Source organism: Anopheles moucheti, chromosome 2, assembly GCF_943734755.1.
Source record: "Anopheles moucheti chromosome 2, idAnoMoucSN_F20_07, whole genome shotgun sequence".
In the NCBI taxonomy this organism is placed as follows: domain Eukaryota; kingdom Metazoa; phylum Arthropoda; class Insecta; order Diptera; family Culicidae; genus Anopheles; species Anopheles moucheti.
The window spans coordinates 42749684-42763754 of record NC_069140.1 but is presented as its reverse complement, the minus strand read 5'-3'; the positions used below and the strand labels follow the sequence as shown (position 1 = coordinate 42763754).

General features: G+C 42.6%; 1 protein-coding gene across 1 annotated transcript in view; it reads right to left on the bottom strand.

The window, feature by feature from the left end:
- LOC128310286 (cadherin-87A) overlaps positions 1-14071 on the bottom strand; it is a 59731-nt gene that overhangs the window by 33725 nt on the left and 11935 nt on the right. The window contains exon 2 of the mRNA XM_053046890.1: positions 4780-4985. Within this exon, the coding sequence (XP_052902850.1) occupies positions 4780-4985 (206 nt within the window). The remainder of the gene's footprint in view (positions 1-4779; positions 4986-14071) is intronic.

Below are 14071 nucleotides of genomic sequence, written 5' to 3'. Positions count from 1 at the left end.
AGATCTTAATAATTTGAGAGTTGCTTCATGTTTCAAGTGATTCAAAGGATTAAGATGCCAATGCTAAGATGAAGATACATTTAGCTTAATTTCAAAGTAGAAATTTATGACATTCATATGAGTATTTCAAGTTGAAATTTACTTTCAATCTGTATACAATCGTTGCTCAAATGCTTAATTCAACATTGAGATTTTTAAACCATATGCACCGTAAATTCCAATCCAAATACCAATTCCCGGGCACTGCTCCTCTTTGAAGCACACATAAAAACTACTCCCAGAACTGTGGTCAAGAAAACACTTTCACATCCAGATCGGTGCGGTCGGCTACGGAAGCCTCAATTCTTTTTCGTAAAGCTATCCAAGCGTTTAACCCACTCTCTCTCTCTCTCACGAGTTTCCACCAGGCACGAGATCAACCCACTTCAATGGTTTCCTAATTTGCACCCGTTATGTACCAGGCTTCGCTGCGAAAAGACACATCGACACCAGGGTGGCGTACCGACGTACTATTTGCTCGCTCTATACCCTTTTTACGAGCAGGGGCGGTTTTGCTTACATCACCCGACGTAGCCAGAGCGCCGGAGAGAAAAAGGGGCCGAAAATTAGCATATAGATCAAGCGTCAAACGAAACTGGTAAATGCACTTCCGTTTCTCATTTTCTCTTGTGCCGGTTTCGGCAGGGCCGGATTTCCAGCGGTTACGGTTCGTTTGGATGAGCGTTTCAGCAGAACCGCAGCCGAAACGGACGAACACTTGCACGATGGAAGGTAAGCATTTGGTGAATTTAAATCATCTTATGCTGGAAGGTATCGGCACATACACTGCGGACGGAATGGACTGCAGCAAGTTGGTGCCTGTTACCAGCGGTATCCTTCCGGTTCAATCAAACGTTCCGGCTTCATCTGACAATTGAATTTTCTTGATACGCCGTGAGTAGAATGTTTGGTAACGTGATGTGTACAGCTTAACACCTGCCGTGATGTATGTGCGTTACGTTGCGTTGTAAAATGTATGGTGCGTTTTATGCTAATTTTCAAGCGACCCGGCATCAGCGTCGATACTAACTTACTGGAAAAAAAAATACCTCGCATCACTTGGTACAACTAAATCGATCGGAATAATGTGCAGGCAGTAACCAGCAACGTTACTGAATGCACTTTAATTCTTCGTTGTGCAATTAATCATTACATGGGCGCTCATAACATGCACATGTCTGACAGCCATCCTGCACACAGACTCGACGCGAGATTATTTCTCACAGACCCATTATCTCGTTCCGACTATGTAAGCAATCTTTCGAAACCCATGTTTATGCACCTGCATCGTGCTTTGTGCATCGTCTAATTGCTCCATTCCTTGAGTATCCTTCACCGACAAAGGTAACCGCCATTCGCCTAACCTTAACGAGCCCACGTTCTTCAGCCTGCTGTAAGCGCTGCAATTTATTATGAATATTTCATGCATTATTGTTTGTGCTTCCTTTGGCAGCAGTAGGGCACCCGAACGCATTATGCATATTTCTAAAATGTTGCCCATGCCATTATCATAGCACTGCTCTGGTTGCCAAGTCGCATAACTAAACAAACGAACAAACGAGGTCCGTTTTAATGAAGATGCCAATGGTAGTCTGCTGATTCGTAGCACTCGTACCATCTCCCGCCGCCTACCACTTAATTGCTGGGGAAAGATAGTGTCCGGGACTCACTGCACTTTGTGGAACATTTAGAGTGACGTTTACATGGAAACAGCCAATGTTATGGTTGGCCTTGCGCAGTAACGTACCGCCCGAGACCACCAGCAAACAAGACGTACGACGCAAATGGCTACTAGATGTATTTAGACATTGGATGTTCCCAGAATTAGAGCAGCGCTCATTCAACAGGGCCCACAGGTCAAACAGTCTCGGAATTGTTTGTACACACAAAGGGCACGTGCGAGTAAGCACATGTCACACCGGTACGTCAACTGTCATTTTAATCACTTTCGGATATGCTGGAATTAGTTTACAAACCCAATTTTTTTTACAAATCTTTGCATAAATTATCCACATCAATTATTTTCATAGTTGGGTCCTACAAAAAACCAAATTGACCCACCAACGCAAGAACGAGACCACAATTATTCCCTGTGCACTAGCGCGTCAAGCCGTACATAAAATGGTTTACGATCTTCGAACAAAAAAAAAACACACACACACACAACAACAACTTACACACGCCTAAATCCGATTTGATCGCTCTATCACAGTCAAGCTATCGGGGAGAGTAAGCGTCACGTATTTAGCAGTAGAAAAGAATAAAAACCAAGCGAAAGATGGTGCTTAGGCTACGGCTGGGTGCGCTAACCACGCACGAGTCCTGCCTGGCATTGGAGCGCGCGGTCTTGACGTGTGGCTTCCATAAGGATTACAGTTTATTGACAATCTGATAGCTCTTATCGCCTGCCTGCCTGCCTGCCTGCCTGCCTTTGCCGTGGCCATGAACCAGAATCTTACCGCTTTGTTTGAAGTCGGCAGAAGGATTCGCATTGTGCTTCGCTATTAGCCCGGGGCGTAATTAATGAACCATTTTGAATTCATAAAATATCCAACGACCGATGGCAAACGCCAAAACGTTCCGCACTTGTAACTTCTTCTTGTTCCAGTTTTGCTGCTTGTTCCCCCAAGTGTGTCAACCGTTGTGGTAGGCATACTTGGGCTTGGAATTAGTTCTTTTCACTGTTTGTGTGACTGTGGCCTGAACGGTACGAAGCGTACTGGACACAAAATAGCGCGCTAAAGAGAGAAAAGCTTCGGAAGGATTCGTTCCACTCAACAGGGCACAATTGAATCGTAAATTACGCTTTTCCACCTGCTTTTCTCTCCCCGGGTCCCGTGTATGGACATTTGTTCCAATCCTACCATTACCAGCCGGCTCGGTTCGGTCGGCTACCGTTTGTTTCCCACCCCACCGGGCGGCCAACGGAATTTGCTCTCGCATTTGTTGGAGATTTTCTCGAAGTGACTTTTCTTACGGCTTCCATTCTTAGCCTTCTGGCTGTTGCTCTTTGTCAGGTCAACCTCTTACGGTTGGTCGCACCATTGAAGCTAAAAGGAGCGCTTCGAACGCATCAGTGCCGGATATGTGTGTAAGCCTATCTACGTGTAGCATACCATATAAGCAACAACACCGGAAGAACGTTAGGCTCCCAATGGGGAAGTAAAGACGCATGTACACACATACACCCACACACGCATACGCGCAAACAAAATGGCCCCGGTTAGATAGGAGCCATGGTCTGTGGCAGCACAATATCCCGAAGTTCGCTTATGAAACCCTTTTTGGATTGTGTGTGTGTGTGTGTGTGTGTGTGTGTGTGTGTGTGTGTGTGTGTGTGTGTGTGTGTGTGTGTGTGTGTGTGTGTGTGTGTGTGTGTGTGTGTGTGTGTGTGTGTGTTTGCGACTAACAGGACGCATTCTAGCGTGCGGTGCGTCGGTTTCTACAATATAATTACCATTATCATTGTTATCTCACAGACAGTCTCCTGTGAACGGTAGTTGATGTTTTGGCAAATGAAATGCCGCATCGACATAGGAAAACCAGTGAGCGCTGACTGCTTGTAGAAAATTTAGTTTGTTAGCAAAATCTTCCTCCCGATACTAATTCTGTTGTTATAATATTATAGATGTAAATTTTAAACAGTACTTTGTGAATGATTTCATAACATGCTTAACAGTCTTACTAATAATATTTTAGCTAAGAAACATTGTTCCGTTCCAATTGAAACGGAGTAAGTGCGTTCCCGCACTCCCATCCTTATAGTGTTCTCATCCCTAATGCGCGCCCATCACTACCGCGTCCCGATGACGTTGAGAGCAGATAGTGACAGGCGAAGAGAATACATTGGTCCTTCGAGTAAAGTGGAGCTTCAACTCACCCTGCCGGAGTTGTAAGAGAACAATTTGGATAAATAAACAAACCACACAAACATATTGGGTGATCTCACCTCAACCTAGCTCACCTATGTCCAAGGTCGACCTGCTTTGCGGCCTTGACATAACGATTTTGCGTTTTTTTTGCCATAATGGAAAGCTAACACTAAACTATCAACAGAGATATTTAATTTATGTAAATAAATAAAATGCAATCTAATATTATAACCATTATATTGAATATACTAAAATCGTTAATGGTCACTAGTAACAAGTAGAATCCTTTAACGTTAAACAATGCTTATAAACAATGTACTCATAATGCTACATTAATCTTCACAATGTGTTGATTACTATTTGTACGTAATGCATCAGCTTTCCTTCAATACATCATTCGCAAACAAGCCACGACGAAACCGAGCAAACTCGGCTCTTATCACAGCTGACAAACGACAAACGCAAAGGCAACTAGAATGCCTGCAGTCTCGCATAGTACCAGGCAAAACCAGCCACTCATATTGTTATCACACCACGAGACCGAGCCGCAGCAGGAAACGAGCCCTTGGCTTGACATATGTTTGCATCATTCGCACCGCAAACGTTCCCGGCCCGTCGCCCGGTTTAAGAGAAATTTCTAGCAGAAAGTGAACCGGCTGCTTTAGCTGCGAGCTGTAGGAAGTTGGCACAAGATTTATGTCCTTCGCCATTAGCTAACCGGCGTCGTTGTCATTTTTGCCACCGGTATCTACATCGCTTGCATCCTTGCAAGCAATCGCCTTCCACGCAAGTAACGAAGTCGGCACGTCGCCGCACTGCTCGTGCGCTGGTGCACTATTTATGGCCTGGCACGTCTCCGCCGACTTACCTCACGATCGAGCTCCTTGATCACCTGCACATCGCCCGAGATGGGATCGGCGATGAAGTTATCCGATCCGATCAAACCGAACGAAACGTTACCGCCCTCGGGGTCGTAGCCTTCGAGCTTGTACACGACCGTCCCGACCGGTGTTTGCTCGGACAGGGCGAGATTGTTCATGTCCTGGGTGAACACTGGTGGCAGGTTGCAGTGACCTGGAAGTGGGAAACAATGATAGGGAAGAGTCAGTGATCAGCTGGGAGGAATTAACACGTGTTTTATATGCCATTTTGTTTTTAAACGATTTATAGCGTCGTGAAGGAGCGAACTTTCTTTTGTGCTTGCAATCCATACATGTAGATGATGCATCGCTTAACCGTTTAGTAGCAAGAAGACGTGAAGACAAAAAGGTAAAGTTATAATTCATCGTTCTAGAAGAGAGTCTTCAATAGAGCACAAATAATAGTTAAAAAAATTACACTTTTTTCCAGAGAATGTAATCTACTTTAGTATATTATGAAGATTTTTGTAATTCCATATGTAAAATAAGTACACTTCCTGTAAGAACCTCCGACAGATTTTTTTTGTTTAAACAACATTACTAAAATATATACAAATTTCATAACAAACCACTCCAAGTTACCCTCCAAAACGTGCGATTCAAACTTCCATTTCATGTTGCACCATTCTCCTTTAGGACACACCTCGGAAAATGATTTTTCATCATTAGGCTCTGCCTCATATGGAGGAAAACAATTTTACTTCCATTTCTTCATCTTAACGCTGATGTAAGCATAACCGCAACGGTTCGTAAAGCGCGGTACTTCATTTTATGCTTTTTTATCGACATATAATGGAAAAACAAATTGAAAAACTAAAACTTTTATGCAGAACTCTGTTACACAAGTGGCCGCTTTTCGGTGTCGCACCGAGCGACAGACGGCCGTAATGCGACAACGCCACCAAAAAACCAAAAAAACACACGTCTGGTTCGGAGTGGTGAAATGTGAAAGTTCAAGGAAAGAGGAAAATTCGCTTTCCTTCCATCTTATCCGCGAGTACACCACCGTGGCAAATGTTTTTATTACGGCAATTTTCGTCCAGATGCTCTTCGCCGTATGGAGTTTGGTGTGTGCTGCGCTAGGACTTGTCTGATAAAGCTCGGTTGCAGCGTTAAGATGGTGTTCCATGTTCATTGCAGATACCGTGACACCAATCCGGGAAAGAAAACGTCTGTATCCAATGTACAGACCAAACCCCAGAATGTTACAGGAGACACACCGTTGCACACCGCTGCCAGGCTCATAAACAGAACGGCTACATGCAAACTGGCGGCAGGAGACAAATGGGGCCAGCAGAAAAAGATCACAACATTTCCGTACCAAAATGATAGCCACCATGTAAGCAGAAAGTTTTCGCAAGCTCTTGCAAGTTTTTCATCTAACCCGGCGTTAGCCATCTTCGGAGCCATCATCGGAAGCATTGCGTCCTGGGACTAGGTTGGGGTAGCGATTGGACACAGCCAAAGGTAACGAAGGTCATGTAGCAAGTGGGCGTTCGTTCATTAGAATGTTGCCAATTCGACCGAAGCTCCCTCGTCCGTGGTCGTTAGTACCAGAAGGCCATAATTTTGCACTGCTCGAATCTCTGCCCAGAAACAGTGTCCCGTCATGGTTCGTATCTCGTGCTGGTATGGTCAAAAGGTGAAGCAACCGAGCACCGTGAGCAGGGTTGTTTGTGTTACGTTTGCCGAAAAGTGATGTTATGCTTATACTGTCACGATTGATAACATGCCCTTCCAGCTATGACCTGCTATCCGGCCACACTGCGTCCATACTGCAATATAACTTCCTTCCTAATCTTCGTGTCTGAGAAATGTCACATCGACCTGAAAGTAGCTTTGAAGTGGAATGTAAGCATGTCACAGGAATGGTTGTTAGATAAACAAGCTTCAGTCAAATTTGCTTTTGCAATTCCATGCAATTCATTTTAAGACGTACATCATGCACCATCTGTAGAAATCCAATAACATACATTTGCTCTATTCATGTATGGTTGGTTTTATCGGTTTTTCGTTGAGTTTATTTTCAATGAGTGCATGAGTGTAGCCTTTGCGAGATTTTAAAAATACATACGCAGAAGTAATTCTGAGTATGGAAATGAACATATTCTTTTACGCAGATAAGCTATTTATATTCAGTGTAGTTTCTTGAGCAGATTGCATACCAATGTCAGCCACACAGTATATATCACACGAGAAATCGTCAAACCCAAAATCCGATTAGGTTTCATGGAGCTGTGTTTTTATGGTAAAGCATAAAGCATTATTTTTTCAGTCATAACAAAAACAAGAGCTATTATATTTAATTGCTTTAAATAGGGAGATAGTAAATCGTATAATTCCACATTTTAACAAGATGACCCTTTTTTCGATTTCAAAACCTAACAGCCGCTCGCCAAAGACTGAGCACAGCAAACAATCATCGGATTTGGTCTAAACTCCCGGCAAAAACACACAGGGAAAGGGATGATTTAACATCAGATTTACACACTTTTTTGTTACTATCAGCCTTCTGACTTTGGAGAATTGAAATAGCTTACGGCCTATTTCAATAGCTTTTGCCCGTTTTTTTCTATATCTCCTCAGTTGATCTGACAATAAGTACGATAATGGACACCATTTAACGAATGGATTGAGAATAGTTTGCAAAGAATGAAATGACAGTCCGTTCAAGGACACTCAAGGATAATTATTAATCTCAAGGAATTAAAGCAGGATTTACATCTTTCACGTCAAACCAGGTTTCATGTGCATGCACTAAACGAAGGCAAACACCACATAATTTCATGTATTGAATATAAGAACTACACAACGTTTCTCAACATGTAACAACTAATTAAAATTACAGTTTAGAATTATTAACATTCTTTGGAAAAAAATCTTGAAAACAATTTTAAATTACAAACATTTAAGCTACTCATTCAGCAGCAAGACAATTACAACTGACAACTTGAAAGATATCGCGATACATCCTCATCCTCACTCACACACGTATCGGCATCAGGATGCATCTGAGATAGTGTGTTTTATTTATTGCCTTGCCGCCAGCAGTACACTACTATTGATTGGCTGTTTGCTTTTATCGAACAGGCAATGTAAACGTTTGCCATACCTTCAAGCTGTTTGCATCGAAAACCACTGAAAAAAGGGGACGCATTGCAAGCATGTAACATATTTATACCTCCCAAGATTTCGTGTCCGTGCTTCTCACAGAATGAAACGTACACCATACATCGCAACATCCAACATGGCTTCCCATTCGGACAAACAACGAAACAACATAAACACGCAGAAAAAAGGTTAACCCACCTCTCTAAACACTGCGCGAAAGTAGTGTTTGTGTCGTGGGGTGGGATGGGGGAGGCGGAAATAAAATAAAAATAAATGTGGTTTGAAATCACTAGAATGTTTGCGACCTTTGCGATCCTTCCGCCCAGCATGTTTGCCAGCTATTTCCATATAGATTCCGTACCCGAAACACAAAAGCAAAGTCACACGCTGGAATCTCACCCTCATTTCGGATGGCAGAAGGAAACCTCCCAGAACCAGTTGTGCTCCCTGGAGCTCGGTGTTTCGTTCCTTCTCACACACAAAAACCCAAGAGTTGGCTCCATTCTTTGGCAACTATGGGATATCGCACACAAAAACAGGGAGCAAATGTCTGGACCGGGGTACCGAAAACGTACACCTTTTTGCAATGGCTTCGGCACTGATTGTGTGTTCGATAGGAGGCCACATTACGATAACGCTGGGGCGGCAAGGTTAGTTCGGTGCCAATTATTATTATCGTATTATTATTACCTTATATGGCTCCGGTGTTGAAATTGGCTGCAGAAGAAAAAGTGTATGTGATGCAGCAAAGTGGAGCAACAAAAAAAAAACAGCAAAACGATTGGCCCAGCAAAATCATCGCCCCAACTGTGTGCCGGCTTGTTCACGCACCTCCTGATGATGACGTTGATGGCGATGATGATGATGATGATGATAATGTTGATGACGATAATGTCGAAAGTGAGGCCAAAAACATATGAATGGGCATGGGCATCTCGCGCACGATAGGGCTACCCGTTTGGTTGTCTACCGGGTGGTGGGATCCATGGGAAAGGAATTAATTTCAGCCAAATTATGACAGATGGTTATTGCAGTTTTGGCTTCCGTTCGAACCGGTGCTCGTTTCCCGACATGAGCAAAACGGATCGTGAGTCGAGTAGAAAACGAAGATTTCGAGCATTTTTCTTTTTTGTTCGTTTCCCCCCAGTTTCCACCTTCATTTGCTGCCTACTACTACGGGCCATGGCAATTGGAATTTGATTTACACGACCTCCGTTCCGTACGTAACACTCAAAGCATATGCGAGAAGGTGTTACCCTGGAAGCGTTTTAGAATTGCCGAATGCTACATACTTCCCTGCGGTTCTCAAAACAAACAAACAAACAAATAAATGCATAAATACACACACGACGACTCCAGCAACAACAAAAAACACATGCCCGGGGTTGTGCACCGGGGATCAAACAAGGGTAAAAACAATGTTCAATTTGTATGTGACACGTGCACAACTCTCGAGCGACATAACGATATTAGAACCGGTGGTAGCATGGCCCACCGTTTTGGGCAGAACAGCCGAGTGGTAATGTGATAAAAATTGGGTGTAACTTTGGAGTCGTTATAGGCCATAAACGGCAGCTGCCTTATGGTGTGGAGTTTAATGAAATGGCAATGTGCCCCGAGGAAGAAAAAAAAACGCACATCAACAGCAAGCAGTACACATGACTGCGTGAAAAATCTGTGCCAGCAGATCTAACACGTGCCGCATGAATGAATAAACCGTAGTGGCACACAAGGCGGCTCCACGGGATGATGAGCATCGTACGATAAAGGAAAATCTTATCTCACCCGAAAGACACACATTACATCCTTATGTTTCGATCATTCTTTTTTTCCCCCTTCGCCCTTCACACTACGCATTAATTTGATTCTTCTGCATAGCCCGCGTTAACGTACGATACAGCTTGGAAGCAGAAGGCCCCTGCAAAAAAAAAACCCTGAGAAAACAACACATTCATGCCAGACGCGCTTGGAAGACTCATTGCCGAAATCAATTCACAAACCAGCGAGACAGTTCCACAGGCGGCAGCGAAGAATCATAAATCTTCCACTCATTGGCAGTGCCTGGAGGGCTAATGGTTTCGGTTCAGCGTTTCGCACTCACCCGGTGGCCAATGATTTTTCTCCTTTCGATCGCATCGGAGTATGCGCTGGAGTTGCTGCTACCAGGTATGGGATAAATTGGACCCGAAATTCGACTCTCGGCGAGGTAGGTCGATTTTGCCACTGCTTAACGCTCATGAATCAATCCAAAACCCTGAAACCGTATGGTGGACGTAAAGCCTGTGCGCGGAGTATCTTACGGCCACAAACGTGTTGCCCTGTTGATGGCTCGACAGTAACGGGGCCATGAAAGTGGTAAGCCACGGTTGTACTAAATCAAAGCAGAGCTCATTTGTAACATGTCACAACCGTTTTCCTGCAATGACCCCTGCGATGCTTTAGGCCGGATCTATTGCAATGTGTTGTATAGCTAGGATTGCCATCATGGATATGCTGCTCTTGGTGTATTTGGCTATGCTATACCACAAAATGTATTTTACATGTATTTTATGCCTGTCATTTACTAATTTTTTAATTAAATTAAATCTTTAAATTATAATTTATTATTAAAAATAATAAATAATTATAAAAATTCATACACTAATTAAAAATCAAAATTATACGTTAGATACAGTTTTAGGATAGATATAGTAAGAGTATTTAGTTCTAATAAGAGGAGTTGTACAGGAAAATAATAAAATTTGGAAAAAAAAACTTGTGAGAACTGATTTGAAACACTCATTTAAACATAATTTTTGCATGATTTTTTATAATAATACATCCTTTTTCGCAAGGTAGAGAATTGCTTTATGTACCCAGCCATCTCCTACATCTTGCCTGTATGTATATATGTATTTACAGCCGATGTATATTTAAATTTACAGTGATAACACAGCATTGTGATGAAAACAGATCAATATTAAAATACACAAAATGGCACGCATAGCAGAGAGGATCAGACGTTTAGAGAAATTTTGGCTGCTCTATAGTTATATTATGTGGAACAATAATGGAATGGATGAGAAACTTCACCAAAGAAAAACACAAAAACCATGTTTTACAACATTATTCCTATTCATACGCTTACCTCTTATTCTCAAGAACTATTGGCCAAAAAGTTAAAGTAGGAACTGCAGTTAATTACTTAATGTACATTATGAAATCCAAAGACACACAAATAATGAAAACATAACCAAACTTTTCTGTGCACTTCATTCCGCAGCATTGAGCATTTCATGGCTACAATATTTGTCCGTAAGCGCAGGTGTTCTAAAAAATATACTAAAACATTCTTCACAATTCTCATAATTCAGCAACAAAGCCAAGCTCAACGTCAAATTGAAGGCCTATTAATTGGTTGTATGCTTGAGATGTCGTGCCCGAAGCATTCCAACATTCAGAAATGTAGATAATAAATCACACTGCACTGCACTGGCATCGCAGATAATCGTTTTGTTCTTCGTGAAAAACGAGTGAATAATGTACGAACAAAATTATTAATTTCATTCCATCCTGTGTCATGCCAACGTTTCGCCACCGGTCTTCTATCCTACTTTTTAGTCCCGCATTTCTGCACACCTCGGATACGGGCTCGCAAATATCCACCCGCCGACAATATTATGAGTGTATTTCGGTGCTTTAGCCTCTGGTACGTACGGACGAACAGGCGAAATAGTACAAGACACACATACATACACACACAATTCTCCCATCACAAACATCTGCACCTCGGCACGGGTCTATGGCGGCTTTCTTTATTTTCCATTGTTTTGCCACCCTTTTTTTTGCTTAAGAATTAAACTCCGCTTGGCAGCAGTTGCTTTGAGCACTATAGCACCAGAATAGTGTTCTACGGGCATCATACCCAGGGAAAGACATCATATTTCGCTAAACGTACCAAAACTATCTAAGTGTATTCCGAATGAATGGTTGGCCGGAGCGGCACAGGGGACGCCACATTCACCACCGGCAACGGTCACGATACGTAAGAGACAGGAACACTTTACCGGCCACACTCGTTACCGACATGTACGAGAGTGAAATAAGAGCAATGACGCGCATTTTTCCCACCGATACCGCGTTGAGCGAAAAGTAGCAACAAAAAATTCTCCCACACACACACACACACACACACGCACGCCCGTACAAATGCACAGAAAATTGGGCACGAAAACTACCAGGCGTCTCCATCGCCTTCGATGTGCACGAGTGCGGTGCACAGGGACATGGTGGCGCGTGTGGTGTGTGAAATCCTTTTTTATTATCTCCTGCTTGTATGTGTGTGTGTGTGTGTATCCGTGTAATTTTTATACCACTTCCGTGGCAAGTTCTTCAAATGCCCGGAACGTGTGTTTTAGCACATTGTGTCTTGTGATTTTATTCCACTTGTTTGCACTTGCGCTCGCAGAAGTGCTGGTTGAAATGTAGTAAATTATGTGTTTCTCCTTTCTTTTATCACTCCACTATGTTGTTTATTCTAACATTCCGTAACTACAGGTGGTACTTAGAGTGCACAACAGCAAAAGTACTAGTCTGATTTATTTATTTATGTTTTTATTTCTATATAACAGACCTAAAAGATTGCATAAAATGGAATTTTTAATTTATTGCAGACATTTTCGTTGTTTCATTGAATTTTTTAATGGTAAAACCTTTCTTTTAAAGATTTGTTCTTAATCTCGCTCAATCAATTTTTCAAACATTCAATCAAAATTCAATAATGAATGTAACTCTCACATAGTATCGCGGGTTCACAGTATGTTTGTTTAACTTTCTTAGAATACGTTTATACTATTGAACGTATACAAACTACAATCCTAGACAAATATAATAAGTTCAACGCATCCCACATTTCTACATTTTCAGATTTTTTTAACTACCCATATATATAATATAATATATATTTACTATGCTTCACGGTTTGAAAACTTTCAAAAAGTAAAAAACATGTACCGTTACAAAAGTTACGCACTAAAATAGTGCAGCTGTTTGATGTATTATTCAACTTTCGAGATGTTCATCAACCTAAGAAATGTCATTTTTCTTGCTTGAACTTCCTCCCAAGAAGCGAATTTTACGGATTAGCAGAAAATACTGAAGCGACTCTGGCAGGAGTTTTCTCGAGTGAGTGACATCCTCCAATGTGCGTTGAGGCAAACAATTAGCCATCATACTCGAACCCGCCAAGGTACGCAAATATGCAGACATGTGTGGATGCGTGTATATATGGGGAGCGAGAGTATGTGTATGTGCGTGTGTGTGTGTGTTTGCATGCTCCTAAGTGCTACAGCATAGCGATGACGGTCCGAAATGGAAAAGGTCACGCGTTGCGCGCGGAAGGTAATTTGCAAGCAAGCGTAATATTTTTTGCATAACTTTGATCCCATGTAAATGATTCCCGTCCGCTATTCCATCCATCCGTGGTTGAAAATGGAAGAAAAATGTTCGTGTAACAGCACTTCACCTCTACGACAGCTTATGGTACTACACCGCCAAGAGACCAGGTTCTGCTGCTGCTGCCACCAACGTCTTGAGCGAACCCCATTACAAACACACACGCTCTGCTGCTAGAAAATTGCGAAGCGTGCAAAAGAAGGTAGGGTAAAGACGGCGATATTTCGCATACCGTACAATTTATGTGAAGGAATTTTTCACTTCCTGGTGACTGGTCGGTTCCTCGCGCTGCTACGACCGTAAGCACGCGGAAACGTATTACCTTTGACCCGAAAAATACGGCTTGTTCAGCAACTTCTTGCCCGCTTTTCAGACGCAACACCTTCCACCTGTACTTCCGCCTTCATCGTGTCGCTTCTTGGTGGCGCGCGTATGAAACGTTTTTGTATGTAACAAATAAAAGCACACGCTAAACGGTAAATTGAACGCCAAAACTTTCCATTTAAAGAGCTTTGATGATGTATACATATTTTTCCCTCTCCCGTACCGGTGCTGTTCGCCGTTTCCTTCGATCCTTCGTTCCGTTTCAGCAGTTCGATGAAACAGCACAAACTTCAACCAACTCAAAACTTACATTGAAAAGTAAGGTGAGCCAATCAGCCGGAAACAGTGTGCGGCCGGTTAGAAGGAACAACA